The sequence below is a fragment of the Etheostoma spectabile genome, chromosome 5 (assembly GCF_008692095.1).
Source record: "Etheostoma spectabile isolate EspeVRDwgs_2016 chromosome 5, UIUC_Espe_1.0, whole genome shotgun sequence".
Lineage (NCBI taxonomy): Eukaryota > Metazoa > Chordata > Actinopteri > Perciformes > Percidae > Etheostoma > Etheostoma spectabile.
The window spans coordinates 12344359-12363441 of record NC_045737.1 but is presented as its reverse complement, the minus strand read 5'-3'; the positions used below and the strand labels follow the sequence as shown (position 1 = coordinate 12363441).

Here is a 19083-nt window from a genome sequence, read left to right as displayed (position 1 = left end):
GCGTGTGCGTGTGTGTGTGTGTGTGTGTGTTCTCTCTTTAATGAGAACCACATGTAAAACGTTGGGGAAAATATTAAGTTTGATATTGTGCTAAGGTTAAGGGTGAAAACTACAGAGGTAATGAATGTAGTCATTGGAAATTCACAAGGTTATTAACAGAAATGTGTTTGTGTGTTTATCAGATTCCGACCCCACCAGAATGCTGACCCTAGCCGTCCACGGGTGGCGGCAGTCATTGGCTCTCTGATCTCCTTCAAGAACAACGACTTGGGAGCGTGGATACGGGGAGGTGACATCACCATCCAGGACTCTGGGTGAGACGACTCATAGGCTGCAATGGGAATCATGTAATGTCTTCAAGAGAACTGTGGACTGGGATGCTTCTGATGAAAAGATTGTGTCATCACAAAAACCTAAACTGTAAATCTTGGTGCTTTTTCGGCGGACAAGCTTGTGGTATTTCAATAACAGACAGTACACTAAAATATTTCCTTAATCTGAACAGATTTGCAGACAACGGAGTGGGATTGTCCTTTGCCAGGTGCGTACTTCTAAACTCTGATCCAAGAAGTGTCATGATTTTATTCAGCTATACTTGCTTTTCATATCTCCCTGCCAGATGAACTTGCCAAAAAAAACATGATTGCTACATACTGACACTTAATATGTCTCATGTCACAAGCATCACTTTCCTGATTGTTTTTTTCCCTTTCAAACCTAAATAAAATGAACAAACTTTTAACAAATCTATTGTCATGTACTATATATCTTTGTTAAGTTGTCAAATGTTTGCATATGTGACATAAATCTATATTTGCCCTTATCTCCTTCTTGCTCTCAAGTGATGGCAGCTACCCGAAAGATGAAGGCTCCAGCCAGGAGGTGACCCAGTCTCTGTTTGTGGGTGAAAGCCGAAACCGAGGGACTAATGGAGGACAGAATAAATACTGGGGTTTAGGAGGGACTGATGCAAAGATGAGGACTCTGCCTAGAAACAGGTGAGGAGGAGAAAACAGAGGGAGAAACAAGCTGTTGAAAGGAGAGGGAATGAAAGATAATTGTAAGGAAATTGAGGGACAATCCAAATCAAAGTGAGTTCTCTCAGGATTTGCAGGGGATGGTGCTGGGAGGAGTTGGAGAAGAAAAATATGCTGGGAAAAACAAACAAGGAAGAGCGAGCCCGCGAGGCAATCAGGTAGTTGGACAGATGGACAGCTGAGGCTGCTGCAGCTGCTTTAAGCCGTAGGTGGACTCGTGAAAGGAAGTTCTGTTTTGACTGACTTCCCTCTAGTGATATTTTAAGCCGTTTATGTAAAACTGTGGTGGAAACACTTACGTGGTTTCGTAGAAATGGATTACTCATGTAGCATTTGATTTCTTAAGAGCAAGGAGATAGTTGCTGGCTTTTTTTTGTTCCTATTAATTTCAGCTGGATGTGACGGTTTACTTCCTTTTGTTACTATTGTTTGTACCGGACAAATGTGACAATGCCTTAATCAGGACTTCTATTATGAGGACATTTATAGAGCCTCTCTGTGTTTTAATGCAATGTCTAAGTGGACAATCTCTAAAGAGTCCCCTCAGGGACCCCTTACAGTTCTCTCTGTCTTTCTCTCTCTCTCATTTCAGAGATTATTACACGAAAGGAGAGTACCATAAACTAGAGACTGATACATAGCTGCCTTTTTACTTTTAAATGCTAGGGTTTATGTCAGTTTGTGTCCACTGTCACCACTGTTTACAACTTTACAGCCATTTTACAGGCTTGCTGACCGCAATGGGACATCTGGTGCAGTCATCGTGGTTACTGCCAGAGCTGCTGACACACTTTTTTTTTTCTTGCCAAGAGAGAATAGACAGTTCCACTAAAATTGATGGATAGTTTGTGATCCTTTAATTAAAGTTCAGTATGGTTTCATTAAAGCTGTGACTTAGATCCTTGTCTGAGGGAAAGGAAAGACTCAAAACACACTGAGTGATGCTGGAAAATATTTGTTAATTCTTCTCTATAATTATGTAATTATTCTCCAAGATTATCAGTCTTTTTAACTTAACCAGCTCAACTTTTTCTATATCTATATATTATTATTGTTAGTTGTGTGACACACTATTTGCACTGGGAAAAGAAAATTGAATTTTTGACTATAAGTCTCTTTACTAAGATTGTACGGTTAGTTTGTCTTATGTTTTTCTTTTATGATTGATGTTACAATAATTTACCACATTACTAATGTTAACAGAGTTGAAGTCATTTTTGGGAGAACCACACAATTATGCAAAGGCTCATATGACCAAGAATTATGGCACATGTCACGTCTTAGGCAGTTGATGTCCCTGGTGAGCTCATAGCCTGGCTGAAATGTGTCCATGTTTTTAATACCATGTTCCTCTAAGACTTCTTAGTTTTAGGTTTTAGCCAGTCCATGACTCAACCCTGTGATCATCCATTCGAATGATGGTCTCTTTACTCAGTCTGTATTTTCTCCCATTTTATTTATTGCTGCTTTATTGTCTGTATCGACTTGTCTTATCATGGATTATTCCCCCCTCCCTCTCTGTAGGACGTTCCCCATCCGAGGTTTCCAGATCTATGATGGTCCGGTGCGGCTTACGCAGAGCACATTTCGTGGATTTGTCCCCACACCGGAGCGTTATACCAGCGCAGTGGGATTCAACCTGAAGAACACATGGCAGCTCACCCCACGAAACAACCTGTCACAGCTCAACTTCCAATCCACCGTGAGCTAAAATCTATTTTTGACAACCAGGCACGCTATACAGTTACTGAGGGATACATTACCGCTGAGGCTGAGGGACAACACAGTGATGTCCATAGGAAGCAGTTCAACCCTACACTTAGTTACATTCTATTTACAGAATTATGGTATGTTGTTTCATGTTTCAATTGTGATCTGCTTTTAATATGCTTATAATAGCTCAGTGTTTTGACTAGGTTGACTGTCTATGGGGCAGGCGGTGGGCCCTGGGGGAAGGTAGCGTGGGCCAGTGGTGCTCTGCTCCTGAATTAATATAGGGGAAACACTTTAGTGCAAAACAGCCAAATGACTGACGCTGCAGGTGTACGTTTCCCTCCCAGCTTGTCTTATTTAGCCATGACTTGGGGTTGTGTTACATTTTAGGGTAAGTACTGCTACATTCACATGGATTCTGCCAGATGACAAACCGGATATCATTGTAGTGGACAAGAACAGGATGGTCAAATGAAATGAGGCCGGCAGAGCATACAGGCAATGGTAACGGTACTGTAGGCAGGATTGCCGTTCAAATTGAAAATAGTCGATTACATTCGATCTACTTTACTAGGGTATCTAGATAAGAGTGACATGACACTGTCATGAACGTGCCATAAACAAGTCAGAAACGTTTATGTCATAACGCTTCTTTTAGTAAGTTTAATTCGGTCAATTATGGTTAGGGTTCATGTGTCATGACTGTCATGACACTGTTATGTGTTCATGATGTGTCGTGTCACTCTTATGTGGATACCTTAAAGTAAAGTGTTACCAAATATTTTAACTTTTGATGTCCTTTGCGGCAAGTTGGATGAGAAGCTAACCATTTTATATGACCAGAGCTTGAAATCCTACTGGGAAATGACAAGACGCTGCAGGCATTACTAGAATGATTACATAAAAAAATGACACAAAATAATTGTATTTAATATATTTTATTCCGGAATATTTTTTTTGTAAACAACACATTTCCGTAGCAATATGTCGTCATGCGTGTTTTGTTTTGCAGTCCTGCCAATCTGTCGGACTATGGGTTTGGTTTCCAATGGCTCTTGTTTTCAAGCATTGCATTTTGGCCACCTCTTTTTTTCATTCCCTCTTCCTTCCTCTTTATCTATGCCTCAAACTTTGTGATGTGTTTTTTTCTGGTATTGTTGTGAACACTCCTTGGATTGACAGCATTTTTTATTCATCTTAGTTTTTACCTTTTCTACCTCACTTTATGTGTTCTTCCTAAGGGACTGTTTCCCGTTTGCTCTTATTTGTGCTTCATCTCTAGAACTATCCCCTCGTATTGATTAGATCACAACTCAGATCAGAAACATGGTGTTGGCAGTTATTTGAAGCATCGGTCAGACAGAAATAAGGAGAAGAAAAGGGGAGCCCCTTCTGAGACAGGTCTGTGGAGAATCATTGTAAATCACTGTTGCCCTCTTGTGGTGGTACAATACGATGCACAGCTTTTACTTATATGCAATTTAAAGAAATGAAGAGTAAAACATTTTTAAACATCTCCCGCTCACCAATGCTCATTGTTGTCTTTTGGTGCGTAACCTTTTGATATTAATGAACGTCCGTTACATTCGAGCCATTGTCAAATGAGTTGCTACAAAGCTTATTAAGACTATCAGCTCCACACAACTCTCTCTGTAGTTCTCAGTACGGCTGTGTTCAGGAGATTGTGGTGTCCGGTGACTTTCCTGCTCAGAAGTTTGAGTGAAAAAAATAATTACCCTTTTCTGTAGAGTCCATGTTTTTTTAATCGACTGTGTCGTCTTTGGCTATTTTCAACTGCGTGAAGGAGGAGTGGGGGTGGGGGCATTTGCACAATCACTAAAGGCTTGTATCATGTGGACACGCCAACAGTGTTGTTGTCATCATTACTTAGAATTCCTCATGGGTGCGGCAGAAACTAAGCACTATAGCTGTAAACCGCAACCATAAACACAGTAAACATGTTCAGTTCCAGTAAATAGCAGCTCGAACAGAGCACTCCCTAACCAATCCAGCAATAATACCCTGAATTGATACATAGTGCTAAAATGTACTGTATTTGGTGGCATTCCCAACACTATTGCTAATAACATCCTCAGGTGGGTCTGCGGGCGTTCTTTGGTCGCCCCGGGCAGTGGTTTGAAGAGAACGACCTGGATGGCGACAAAAACTCCTTCTTTCATGATGTGGACGGGTCAGTAACCGGCTACACAAACACCTACGTCGGCAGAGCGGACAATTACCTGATCCAACATCCTGGCTGTGTCAACGTATCCCAGTGGAATGGAGTGATCTGCAGCGGCCGCTACTCTCAGGTACGGCATGTCGGTGTACAACACCTCTCCACTTTGCCACATCTTCTTGATAGAATTTTGTGTGTGTCTCTGTCTTTGTCTCTGACTATTACTACAGGGTAAGGGTTGGTGAACATGTAAATATACCACAAACTGTCAAATAAACATGTTAACTTCTCAAAGAAGGGAAGAACATTGAAAATATAGCTTACACTCTTCACGGACGCACACAGAATCTACACACTCTTTCACTGCTTGTGGCATCTGACAGAGCACACTGTCTCTTAATTACCATGTAGCAATAAAGCACAGGCAACAGCATCCCCTACTGACCAAATGGCTATACTGCTTTCAAATCAGAGGGATATTTGACTGCTGTCTCATGGAGCACGTCAGGGCATTCAGCACAGTCCATTGGTCCTTAAGGTAAAACTCTTCCTGACCCCTGCACTCCACCACATCCTCTTCTCCTTCAGGTGTACATCCAGACCCAGGGAGCCCCCAGCCTCAGTTTATCTATCAGCAGAGATGAATACCCTCATGCTCCTCTGGTACTCAGGGGGATTAACAGCCAGGCGGCGCTGTCTCAGCAGTACCAGCCCATCCTCATGATGAGCAAGAGCTACACTCTGCATTGGAGTGGACCTGCACCCCGAGAGGTTGTCCTCTCTCTCATCAACTTTGACAAGTGAGTACCAAGAGTCAGCAGTGTGTTTGTGTGTATGTAAGCAAGTAAAATTTATTTCTAGAGCGCAGTTACACACAGCTCAAGCTGACCTAAGTGCTGTACAAATTTACAAATAAAGAATTATAGACATAATAACAGAATGGTGTGTTAAAAGGGTCAGAGAGTAAATGTGTGTGTGTGTGTGTGTGTGTGTGTGTGTGTGTGTGTGTGTGTGTGTGTGTGTGTGTGTGTGTGTGTGTGTGTGTGTTGTGTGTGTGTGGTGTGTGTGTGTGTGTGTGTGTGTGTGTGTGTGTGTGTGTGTGTGTGTGTGTGTGTGTGTGTGTGTGTGTGTGTGTGTGTGTGTGTGTGTGTGTGTGTGTGTGTGTGTGTGTGTGTGTGTGTGTGTGTGTGTGTGTGTGTGTGTGTGTGTGTGGGTCTGTGTGTGTGTGTGTGTGTGTGTGTGTGTGTGTGTGTGTGTGTGTGTGTGATACTCCACAGGCGCTTTGAGAATCCAGTACTCTGTGATAATATTGAATTTGTGAAAGGCCGATAGGATAGGGAGAGTGAGGGAGAAGAGCTTTAAGATAAAACACTTACGATTCTTTAAATTCACAGTGGAAGTCTGTTTTACTTTTTAGGGGTGTAAATCTGTTCTTTTCTGAAGAATCTATTTGCATCTAGTTACCTGCAGCAGCACTAGAGGAGGTGTGTGGAGTCACAGGATTTCTGTAATATCTTGCTGTTCTGAAAATGAAATGAAAATGTATTTTTCTCTCAGGGAACAGCAAGACCATCGCTGCATTAAATTGGACGTTTCAGCAGTTTGGTGTACTGCATTGCTCAAACTATTCTGAACTGGAGAACCTTACTAACAAACCAGTGTCATCACATGTTTTTACCTCTTATAGTTGGTCTCGGGGGAAGCCCTGTGATACAAGGTCTCTCTCTTTCTCTTTCTTCCACTCAGAGATGACTGGGTGCTGGTGGGACTCTGTTACCCATCAGACACCACATTTCAGATTATGGCCGACATCAATGATAGGCAAAACAACACCTTTGATGACCTCACAGACTACGGCACTGTGCCATCCATCGCAGAGCTGGAGAAGAGGCCGATGGAGCGGAAGTACTTCTTTGACCGACCTGTTGGGTAAGAACAAACAAAACCCAATCCTCTCTCTGGCGGGGGGATGTCGATACAAAATAGTATTGCAATATTTTCCGTGGCAGCACTGTAATGATACACGGACGCCAAGATATATTATTATATACGTTGCAAATTAACGTTTTGGTTCTAAACTATTAAAAGAAATGATACAATTAAAGTAAAAAGAACAGTTTAGTTATTTCTTTTGAGTTATTTTCTAGGCATTTTGGCCTTTTAACTGATAGGACAGCTGCACACAGGGAATAGGGGAGAGAGGGGTGAGACATCTCCGGGCCGCTGCGGGCCTTGCTACATAGGGCGCACGTTCTACCAGGTGATCTACCAGGGTGCCCCAGAAATGTGTCTTTTTAGATTAAATAGATGTGTGGAAGTTGTCCTTTGGGGACATAATTTGAAGTTGGAAAAAAAAAGTAATAAATTGCAGAATATTGCAAAATGTTTGAAATAGTGATAATATTGTATTGTGAGTCCTCTGGTGATTCCCACTCCTAATCTCTAGCAGTATGTTGAAAAAGAAGAAGTGGGTTAAGCTTTAAGAGATTGACTTGGTTTTTACTCCTGAATTGCATTAACCTTCTCACACTGATAGCTGGGCAGGGTGAAACTTCTTTCATCCCTGTTTTAGTGTCTGTGAGGCTCCCTGATCTCCTGCAGATTGTTAAACTCTGGCTATTTCTCCTGTTCTCCTCCGATCACACCCAGCTTGTTGTGGCTCTACCTTCGGGCCCGGCACGCCCGTGACGGCCACAGCTACTGTTCGGTAGAAGGCTGCGAAAGAGTAAAAGTCATGGCCACCACGTCCTCCAAACAGACCTGTAACTGTACGGCCAAGGCCTACCCCAAGTACTCCAAGACACCCTCAGCCGTGGTGCCTATGCCGGCCCTTAATACACAACCCTGCAAAGACTGTGGCGCTAAACAAGTATGTGAGCTACGTTTTTAAGATGACGTCCGTTCATCCGCTTAAAACGCAAGCCACCATTGCTGACCAATGTGTCTTTGTGTCAGCTTGTGTTTTCCAGTGAGCCATGGACCTCCTACCTCCAGACACAAGTCAAGTCTCTCAGCAGCAAAGAGCAGCAGCAAGGAGATAACAGCTCGTTTATTACTGTGAGCATGCTGGGCCTCAAGTACAAAAACAAATCCAAACCCTTTACCTGAGATATGTCTTGAATGTGTTTATTTCAGGGTTTTTTTTAACTGTTTTTCTGTGTGTGTTCCCTGTCTCTTGCCAGGTGAATGAGGTGACCATGGTTTTCTCTCAGCCTGGGTATTTCATAGTGTCAGTGGACGCCTGCTCTGGGAAGGTCACAAAGAAAACCTCATTTACCAAGATGGACGCCAAGATGGAGCAGTACCTAAAAACTGGAATACCAAAGAGGTGAAGCCGGGGAAAATACAATAACACTGCTCACAGCGCTACATTTGCTTTTCTGACAAGGACATACAGTGGTATCGAAATCTGAGACAAATATATCCTATTTACTATAAATATACAGCAGCCCGGTTTAGGAGAGTTGTGCACATTCTTGCTTAATTTACAGACGTGGTTTGTTTCTTCAACAGTTCTATAGTGCTCATGGCAACACGAGGTCAACCAGAAGGCTTGGTGGGTGTAGCATCATATCTGGTCTCTTTTGGTCTGGCCAAACCTGCTGATCTGCACAGTAAAGGTTAGTGATGTGCTTAACATTTTTCTTTCCCTTTTCGTCATCGGTCTAGTTTCTGTATTTTGGGGCAAAGTCTCTCTTTCTCATACACTGTTATTGCTACCTCTCACCGCAGAGAGTCTGGCACTTTGGGGGTTCCAGGGTGGTTCTTCACCCCCTCCTTGGGTCTTGCTACAAGCCGGACAGGGGGAGGAGTTCCTGGGGCTGCAGGAGCGGTACTTGCCTCTGGGTTTGGAGGCATACGGCTGTACGCCACCTGCACCTCACACGCGCAAAGACCTGGAGCTACTCAAAATAGCCACGGGACTACAATGACCAATGTGAACTTAACAACTTAACTACCCAGAACACTCTTGCACACAGATGCACAAACACACGCAACCAGCTGATGAATGTGAACTGCTGAACCTTTTAATTTATTAACAATGGTAAAGATGTTTACCAATTTTAAGTAGAGAGAAGGTATTTTATTATGAAGGGGGGGTGAGTATTTTTGTGCATGTCTGTGCGCGTGTAGAAGTCAAAGTATGCCTCGGGGCCATTAAGGCAATGCACTTTCCTTTAAAGACACAACTTGCCTTATCAACCAAAGTGATCAAATGGAGCTTTACAATAACTCAGTTTATCTTTTTGTTTATCTTGGAACAGAAGACAAACCAAGCCAAAGCAACTTTTAATGTCTACCTACGCATCTTATTGTTCATTATGGAGTTAATTAAAATCAAATGAATTGAGTCTCAATGCATTAGATACACACAAGCCAAAAAATAATTATGAAAATAAATTGCATTGTCCCTGAAATGAGACCATGTTCGATTAGAACAGAGGATGAAACAAGATGGATTAGATGAGCTCAGGTCAGAGGGAAATAACGAAAATAAATGCCAATGCATCTGAGAATTAAACGGCACAATTAAGCCAAAACAATCTAGTAAACAGAGCCTGTGTGCCATCAAGAAGCAAAACACCTACGTATATATTTTAAAACAAAGTCATAACAAGCCATATTCAGATTTAAATGGTTGTATAGACAAATAGTAATAGGTAGTTTTCAGTGACATTAATCTTGCCTTTCTTCATACAAAAAGAATTCCGTTAAATAGATAAATTATTACTTTGCAGGCCATAACTCTTTCTACCAGTCGTCACACATCGTTTAGCTTTTTAGTTGATGTGTGTTACAACTGAATCTGTAACTGGAAAACCTCCTCTGATCATCGTGCAGCTGTAACTTTAAGCACCTTTTTTACAGATTCCTACATGGACTTACTGGATCTTTTTTTTATTTTTTTATCTCCTATTCGTATTTATCTTCACAGGGATGGCATATCAAGTGCTGGCCACATTTGCAGCACAACTGTACCTATGTATTACTTTTCTTTTCTTTTTGTTTCCTAAAACAGAATTGAATGTTTTACCTCTCATCTGCCTCATTCATGATCTTTTCCATGTGCATTATTGCCAAAACCGTGTTTAGATAGAACCCAGGGTGGCTTATTTTTAGAGTTGGTATCCTGGCTGAACACTAGTGAGCCGCACAATGCATACAGATCATATACCAGCTGTAAGGTAAAAGGCTTTGTGCTGAGAGTTTGAAGTGGTGTTTGGATGTGAGCAGGGCTCCCCCACTGAGCAATGATAAGTGCGTGTGCGCGTGTGGATGTGTTACCTTGTTGCCTTTTAACCACTTTCCTGTTAAAAAGAACGAGAGGTAAAACAAAACGTTTCAGCCCCTTTGCCTTTTGTTCAACTGATGCTACTGCAACTGATAGTAGTGAGCTTTGTAAATATGGTGTTTAATGTTATAACTCAAATTGTATATGTAATGGAAATGTCAAATAGGTTGTCAATAGTGTATGTATTTACTGTGTTTTTGTTTTTTGTCGTCTGAAAAGATTAAATGCCGATTCTTTTATTGTGAAAACTCAGTATTTGTTATGAAATTGCCATTTAAATAAACATGTATGCTTTGTAATAAAAAAATTTTTTTGATCTTTTGATTTTAGCCCTATTGGGAACACAATGGCCTCTTCTGTGTTTATGTGTGAGTTATTAGTCTCCTTTATATTCTATGTGATTTTTTTTTTGCATCAGTTACACAACTTTACCTCTTGGAGGCAGCCTAGCATCCTTAAGGAATTCTAAAATTCAGTTGAGCACAAATCCACATTTTCATATCTAAGATGCTGAAATGTAGTCAGAACAGTAAATTATATCAAAGTGTAGACTTATAAATAAGTGTAGTATGTAACTTATGGACTATTAGGGTTAAGGTTTTGAATAATAAAATTGTCTTTTGTGTTAAGGTAGCTTTTAGTACACCTAACAATTTAACCATCAAACTGGAACCTGAAAATAACCATTACGGTTTATTTTACCACACCAGCTGCCAACACAGAGGGGGTTTAATCGGGATTCTGGAGATAACCGTAAACTTCTATCAAACATTAGACAGTACAGTAAAAATGTATGGCACAATGAAGTGCAGCAGTTGCTTTTACTAAATTATGGATGAGGAACAAGTAAAAATTGTATGAATTTATTATCCCAGAGAGGCAACTCGTCAGCAGTCAGTTAATATGCAAGGTAAATGGGTGGGTTATAGTTTGTAGATTCAGGGACCAACCTCATCAAACCAGACACTTAGACACATTACTGCTGTAGACATCTCAGTGAGATGGATCAGTGCTGTGTCTGCTAGTGTGTGAAGAGCCTTGGCAGGAAAAAAGACATGAAAAGCTGTCACTGTCTAAAGAAATATGGTGCAGTCCTAACAGACCGCAGCCCACCATATGGCTCAGATAGTGAATTTACTTGTCCATAAAAATGGTCCTTGACCATGGAGACTGAGTGCTCCCACACACTTCACACCATTCTAAAAAATGAGGGAGAACTGATTGGTGTGACACAGTTTGCAGGCAAAATGATGCACATGAGGACAGCCGCTCTTTCCTCGGTAAGGGGGGGGACACGTTGCCATTGATGTCATTATTTCTCACTGATACAGGGACAATCAGTGAGATCGATTCTGAAATACTGATTGGCCATTGCAACAGCATATTTCAAAAACTCCTTGTGTGGTTTGTGTCTTTGAAAAATAAATCCCTTTATGTGTTTATGTCGCATGGATGGGCTGAGTTTTCTTTACAGCTGAGTTTTAATTATGTAATACTCCGGCTGCTGAGCTGTGTAAATACAATTAGAGAAATGCCAAGGCTAAAAATATGATCCAGTAGACACCCGTGTGTGCGGTTGCCTTTAGTGATGTACCAAAGGCTTTATTGTTAGCAACACGCACTCTACACTGTGACACATAGTTGCTGGATTTTGTGTGTTGGATTTTTTTCCTGCCCTTTCTAACCCCTCTGCTAAAGGTTAAATGAGAGGGAAAATTGTAAATCTGTCCTACAAAGGCTGCAGTTAAGAATAATAAGAATTTTCTGCTTTACTGTGTAAACTTGCTAACACATAGATTAGGTGCAATGCCTTTATTTGATTTCTTTTAGACTGATTTATTACTTTACAGCTAAAAACCACATGGACTAACAAGATAACATAGACCATACAGGCTAAGTCCTAAAAACTGCCTTCAATATGATGGGAAAACACAGCATTCATTTTAGCTTCTCATGAACTTTTTTGAGTAATTACCTTAAAACCATTACAATAACTTAATTTACAATTAATTATGACTTAATAACGATTATTATTACATTTAAATAGGCTTATGTGATACAAAAGTAGCTTAACTAGAGTTAAAGGCTGAGAATCTGTGGCAACTAATGCTACTCTGCTAAGCTAGGCTAGTTTTAGCAGTATAAGGCCGGCCACAAACTGGCTAGGTCGCGCGAGCGTCGTTTCTGTTGCGTGTCCGCTGCAGCTGCTACGTGACGTACAGGGAGAGCAATCTCGGGACATAGCGCCGACAGATTCAAACTCTGAAAAATGGGTAAGTGGGCTGTCTGTTTATTTCAATAACAATAACTACTCGGTGTAGCTGCAAAGAGCCTGTACTGTAAGCCTACCTAATGTTGGACCGTCACACAAAATCAATATTTTTTAATTACATTTATCAGCATTGATGTCAAAACCTAGAGACTTTCAACATGTCATTTATTGATATGTATTTGTGTCAAAATGACACATAAACATCTTTTCCTATTCTATTTTGCCTGGAAACGCTTCCAACAAAAATAGGCGTTAGTTATTTCTAGCATGCACGCGTTTTTGGCGCTGCTCGAGCTGCAGGCAGTGTGCTAACCTGTTAACATGGGAGCTGAAATAAAAACAGACACGCTACGCAGCTGACAGGCTCGCGCAACGCCTCCAGTGTGTAGCCGGCCTCACGTTATTTTGGCTTCTTTTTTTATTAAGTACGGCTGGCTATTTATGTATTGGGGAAAACAAGTTAAATTACCAACATGTTAGTCCATCATTATTGATATATTTCAATTGCGAGAGGGGCGGAGAAGTAGTGAGTAAATTTAGCATTAGCCATGGCTAGCTGTGGCTATCTCAAAAGCTAGCTTTAACCAGGTTGGGCCTGCTTACTTTGTCTTCTTTGGTTAGTAATAACTGCATTTTAAAAGCATGCGGTTTTCTTTGAAATAATACATTTCTAGCAGTTATATCCAAATGTTGACAAGCCAGGTTTTGGTGTTAACAAAATTTCCATTCAAAGCAACATACATCTGGATCAAAGAAAAACTGACAAGACCACGAAAATTTGAAGGAATAGCATCCTGTCTGCCTTATAGTAGTGAATTACTGCTGTGAGCATGTGCATATTTGCATAGAAATTAATTGTGTGTGCAGAGCAGCAGATACTTATTAGCCGGATCCACCCAGGAGCTTTGAAGCCCAATGGTTTTGAAGGTAAATGTATCTGGATTCCCTAACTTGCAGCATTGTATAATTTTTTAATATCACCACTTGATCGGTTCAGAAGTTCCAGTTGATTTCCAGCTGATGCTTGGTGATGGTGGTCCTGAATAATTAAACAATTCTGACAGCCGTGCAGGGGTCCGTTTCCATAACAACCCCTCTCCTAGTGTCCTCGCTGCCCTGAGGAGTAATGTTAATCTGCTGTCTGCTTAATGTCACAGTAACAGCAGCAAAAGTGGCACACAAAGACACACAGGTTAGGGTCAGTGTCGTCACGCAGGACAGGTGTGGCGGACCACCTGTGACCACACAAGGAAGAGGACCCTGTCTTATGAGTCTAAGAGCGAGACTGGTGGGACAAGATGTAACACAATCATACAGTACATAGCTCATAGACTAAAAATAATGGACAAACCTTCCGGGTCTGAAAAGTAAAAGCATTACGGAAGTGCATTAAACCTGCATTCTATCTAATTTCCAGCAGGGGCCAACTCCACTGGTTGCCAAAAGAAGTCAGAGTTTCTATTGAAGTTGATTTGAAAAAAGAAAACTAAAGCAGGGGATTCTTTTGGAGGTGTGGCTACATGCCAACCTGTCAGTCAGACGTTATTGTGGAACCCACGCCACTTCTAGGCAAGACCCACCCATCAATGCTATTCACACACTACTGTTGGCCAGGCGTCCATGTTTACGCAAGGGAATGGAACCTGATTTGTTCAGGTCCTATCCACTGACCAATCGGCTATCCTGAACCTAACCTATCCTAACCTTAACTACTCAAGGTAAATGCCTAACCTCAACCCTTAGCTATGCTAACCATGCTGTGAACGTTATTTGAGGTGTTGTCTGTGTTTTCCTCTTAAACTTTGACCCTCTCACTGTGTGTTGTCACTTTATCAAAGTTAATTGTAACATTTTGGTTGCCTAAAAATGTCTTGTTTTGCCAACCAAGCTAGATAGCTACGGCTAGCATTAGCTGGTAATTTATGGAAAAAATTGCAGATTTTCTAAATAAACAGCACCATTACCGGTAAATCTACAAGGGGATGACTTGCTTCAGAAGGGTTGAAAATCTGCAACTTTCCGTCTTTTGAATATATCTCAACTTCAAACCAGAAACAACACTGGCTTGATCATCCTTCTCAGCTCTGCCCTCCCGTTAAAAAATTGTCACGTCTGGTTCCAAAAAACCAAGATGGCGACGTCCAAATTGCCAAACTCAATCCACAAACCAACGCGTGACGTCACTGCTGCTACGTCCACTATTTTTACAGTTAGAGTTGGAGGAAGCAAAATACCTTTTTGTTTGTTCTCCAACATGACTGCGAATAGGGACGCATTCAAATTGACCACAAGTGGCTTCTTCCGGTCCTGATGAGTCGTTGCAGAGGTTGGTGGGATCGCTCCAAGGTCACAGGGGGAATAGTTTAATCTTTTCTGACAGTATGTTGACACACACATCTAAAGTCTTCTGATCTCCCTTCACACACAGCACTACTCAGACATAGTCAATTACCCTTTAACATCAAATGGTTCATCAGCTCGCCAGCCCATTAGACGGTAAATTAACCTTATCTACCTGTAGATGAAGAGGTATGGGTGTGACGGTTATAGGCTTGCCCCAGTCAGAGTTGTTCCTAAAGAACATGCCATGTTCTTTCCACACAGCATGGTACTGGCTAATCAGGCCCAAGAAATGCAATAAAAAAAGGATTATGATGCAGTTATTTATTGTCAAAAGTGCTTATTCTGGTTTTTTTTAATCATTCACTCCGTTAATATGGGACTACGTGTTTGTTTGGGGACTCAAAAGGGGCTGTGGGATGTTTTAAAGGCTTAAACCCAGCATGGGACTTTTAGAGCCTAACTTTCAGTGTGTCTCAACTGCTTTGTGTGTTGTGTTTCAGCAAGACCCAGCAGATGATTCAGAGAACTGCAAATGTAATCGCTCCATAACAAACATTAAAAGATCCATTCATTTTGTCATTTTCAAGCTGTAAAGGGACATTGTGGAGGCTCTTAAGGCTAAATGTGTTGCTTTGAACAGAATCACAGCTTTGTGTGAGAACATAACTGAAGGCTTTTCCTGCTGATGTGCATTGGCTTGAACAAAATCTGCTATTATGATGCCACTAAAATGTACATTGAAAGTATGAGGCCATTAGTGTTTGGCAATCCTGATGATGCTAATGATTATGAAAATGATAATAATGATGGCAATAATCACGCCTGATGCTGCCACCCTACATTTTCAACTAAACAAATTCTTGCTGTGAAACCTCTTGGCTGTCAAATCAAGTTGAGACATGACAAGTGGTTACCAAGCCAAGATAATCATTGCTTCCCTGAAAAAACTATGCAGGATTTGTGTCTGCCTGTGACGGACCAAACATCCAACCCTGTCTCACAGCAATTCGTGAAATGGTCACGTTATTTTGATCTATTGATTTGTCAACAGGGACACAATTTTATTCTGTTACCGTTTATTTCGGGGTGGTCACCACGAAATGGGAATGTGACCATTTCACAAATTGCTATGAGACTGCCTGCTCTGGGGTATGACTACGGCACGACATAATCCTTAAAGCCTCTGGGGGACGCAACAACGGGGAAATGAAACGCCACATGCCGGCGACAACAACGGGATGGATCGCACAAGTTGCATACTGTGAACAAAATACTTTTGCTGGCCAAACTTACAGATACGGCCTAAAACTGCAATTGGATGTTGGAAGCTTGCTGCACATGTAGCGTTGGGCATAACGTTAGCTTAAGCTGCCGACACATTATCTGCGGTAAAACCATGAGGTAGGGCACAGGTAAACCACGTCATCATTGCTTCTAGGTTTGGTTTTGCCTTGAAAGGTCAGCAGCAACGAGGTTAAAGTTGAAACAATTTCAACTTTGAGCACTAAGCAGCAATTTCAAGCTTCCTCCAAGTTGTCTCCACCGCTTCCCCATAGGAAAGCAATGGAACAGCCAGCGTAAAGCTGTTTTAGTGTCAGGCTCCAACCCAGTCTCACGGCAGTTTGAGAAATGGTCCCGTTGTTTAATCTATTTATTCGTGTACACAGACACATTTGTGTTGTTTTTTTGTGTTGGTACGAAAGATATTTGAGGACTATGGTTAACTGCTCCTCAGATCTCTGCAGGGTAAATTGAGACAGCTAGCTAGACTATCCGTCCATTCTAATTTCTCTCTTGCACAGCTATTTTGCAGAGGCTCCGTCCAGAGTTTAGCACCGCCCATGACGATTCTGATTGGTTTAAAGAAATGCCATTACGTTTTCCTCCCATCCCCAAATGCTGTGGGGAGTAGCCAGAATTTCCTTCTTTCTTCTTTCAGTTTTTAGGCATTTTTCTGTTAGTTGCTAGCAGATGGAAGTGACAAGGAGGCACCTTCACGCAATGCAAGTCAATGGAGAGCAGCAAGTTGTTCCCCCCCCCCGTTGGGGGATGGACTTAAATGTAACCTTTCTCTAGCCCTGTTGGTCAGCTTCCCCTGCCACCTCTCACAACGGAGGTGTACAGTGGTGTGAAAAAGTGTTTGCCCCCTTCCTCATTTCCTGTTCCTTTGCATGTTTGTCACACTTAAGTGTTTCGGAACATCAAACCAATTTAAACAGTAGTCAAGGACAACACAAGTAAACACAAATGCAATTTGTAAATGAAGATGTTTATTATTAAAGGTGAAAAAAAATCCAACCATCATGACCCGTGTGAAAAAGTGATTGCCCCCCTTGTTAAACATACTATAACTGTGGTTGTCCACACCGGGTTCAATTTCTCTAGCCACACCAGGCCTGATTTTGCCACACCTGTTCACAATCAAGGCATCACTTAATAGGAGCTGCTTGACACAGTAAGGTCCACCAGAAGATCCTTAAAAGCTACACATCATGCCGAGACCCAAAGAAATTCAGGAAATTGAGAAAGAAAGTAATTGAGATCTATCAGTCTGGAAAGGTTATAAGCCATTTCCAAAGCTTTGGGAATCCAGCGAACCACAGTGAGAGCCATTATCCACAAATGGCGAAGACATGGAACAGTGGTGAACCTTCCCAGGAGTGGCGGCGCCCAAAATTACCCCAAGAGCGCAGCGACGACTCATCCAAGAGGTCACAAAAGACCCTACAACAACCCAAAGAACCCAGGCCTCACTTGCCTCACTTAAGGTCAGCGTTCATGCCTCCACCATCAGGAAAAGACTGGGCAAAAATGGCCTGCATGGCAGAGTTCCAAGGAGAAAACCACTGCTGAGCAAAAAGAACATCAAAGCTTGTCTCAATTTCTCCACAACACATCTTGATGTTCCCCAAGACTTTTGGGACAACATTCTGTGGACCGATGAGACAAAAGTGGAACTCTTTGGAAGGTGTGTGTCCAAGTATATCTGACGTAGAAGGAACACTGCATTTCATAAAAAGAACATTATACCAACAGTAAAATATGGTGGTGGTAGTGTGATAGTCTGGGGCTGTTTTGCTGCTTTAGGACTTGGAAGCCTTGCCGTGATAAAAGGAACTATGAATTCTGCTGTCTACCAAGAGATACTGAAGGAGAATGTCCGACCATCTGTTCGTGTACTCAAGCTGAAACAAACTTGGGTTCTGCAGCAGGACAATGATCCTAAACACACCAGCAAGTCCACCACCGAATGGCTGAAGAAAAAGAAAATGAAGACTTTGGAGTGGCCTAGCCAAAGTCCTGACCTGAATCCTATTGAGATGTTGTGGTATGACCTTAAAAAGGCCGTTCATGCTCGAAAACCCTCTAATGTAACTGAATTAGGACAATTCTGCAAAGATGAGTGGGCCAAAATTCCTCCAGGACGCTGTAAAAGCCTCATTGCACGTTATCGCAAACGCTTGGTTGCAGTTGTTGCTGCTAAGGGTGGCCCAACCAGTTATTAGGTTTAGGGGGCAATCACTTTTTCACACAGGGCCATGATGGTTTGGATTTTTTTTCACCTTTAATAATAAACACCTTCATTTACAAATTGCATTTTGTGTTTACTTGTGTTGTCCTTGACTATTGTTTAAATTGGTTTGATGTTCCGAAACACTTAAGTGTGACAAACATGCAAAGGAACAGGAAATAAGGAAGGGGGCAAACACTTTTTCACACCATTGTAAGTATGGGGTTTGATTGAGAGGCCAATATGCAATGCAGTTGCATATATTTGTTTTTCCACTAACCTGACAGTTTATGTATTTCTTTTTTTGAGATCAAATGTTTTTTTATATTTATTCTACAAATTAAGGAAAATCACAAACAAACCACAGGCAAACCACTGGAACATAAAAATGTGTCCCGGGGCCAAAACATACAGAGAGGAAAGACAGGAGGGGGGGGGAACACAAAAAGTACGCAACTAAAAAATTGATTTCTACAGCGTACAAATAATACATGCAGAAACAGACACACACACAGACAGAGCGAAGACAGTGGACCAATCACGAACAGAAGCAAACAGAGACTGGAACACAAATTCACCCAATACAGTAGATTTCTAAGACTCAGTAACACTGAGCCAAGTGCCCAAAGTCTGTCCTGGGGCTCCATTTATGCGAGCTGTAGATAGTCCCATGTGTACAACATCCAAAAAAAAAAAGGATCCATGTACGAACAGATAAGTCATGAGGTGGCTTCC

At 41.7% G+C, this 19083-nt stretch overlaps 1 protein-coding gene and 1 long non-coding RNA gene across 2 annotated transcripts in view; both read left to right on the top strand.

The window, feature by feature from the left end:
- The window catches only part of cemip2 (cell migration inducing hyaluronidase 2), a 31632-nt gene extending 21286 nt beyond the window's left edge, over positions 1-10346 (top strand). Inside the window, exons 13-24 of the mRNA XM_032516038.1 lie at positions 183-314; positions 506-541; positions 843-998; positions 2562-2739; positions 4847-5062; positions 5518-5729; positions 6676-6858; positions 7579-7798; positions 7885-7986; positions 8112-8257; positions 8443-8549; positions 8662-10346. Of these exons, the coding sequence (XP_032371929.1) occupies positions 183-314; positions 506-541; positions 843-998; positions 2562-2739; positions 4847-5062; positions 5518-5729; positions 6676-6858; positions 7579-7798; positions 7885-7986; positions 8112-8257; positions 8443-8549; positions 8662-8861 (1888 nt within the window). The 3' untranslated portion in view covers positions 8862-10346. The remainder of the gene's footprint in view (positions 1-182; positions 315-505; positions 542-842; positions 999-2561; positions 2740-4846; positions 5063-5517; positions 5730-6675; positions 6859-7578; positions 7799-7884; positions 7987-8111; positions 8258-8442; positions 8550-8661) is intronic.
- Positions 10347-13825: 3479 nt separating this feature from the next.
- LOC116689484 (uncharacterized) overlaps positions 13826-19083 on the top strand; it is a 12412-nt gene continuing 7154 nt past the window's right edge. Inside the window, exons 1-2 of the long non-coding RNA XR_004332003.1 lie at positions 13826-13942; positions 18978-18980. This is a non-coding gene — a long non-coding RNA (uncharacterized LOC116689484). The remainder of the gene's footprint in view (positions 13943-18977; positions 18981-19083) is intronic.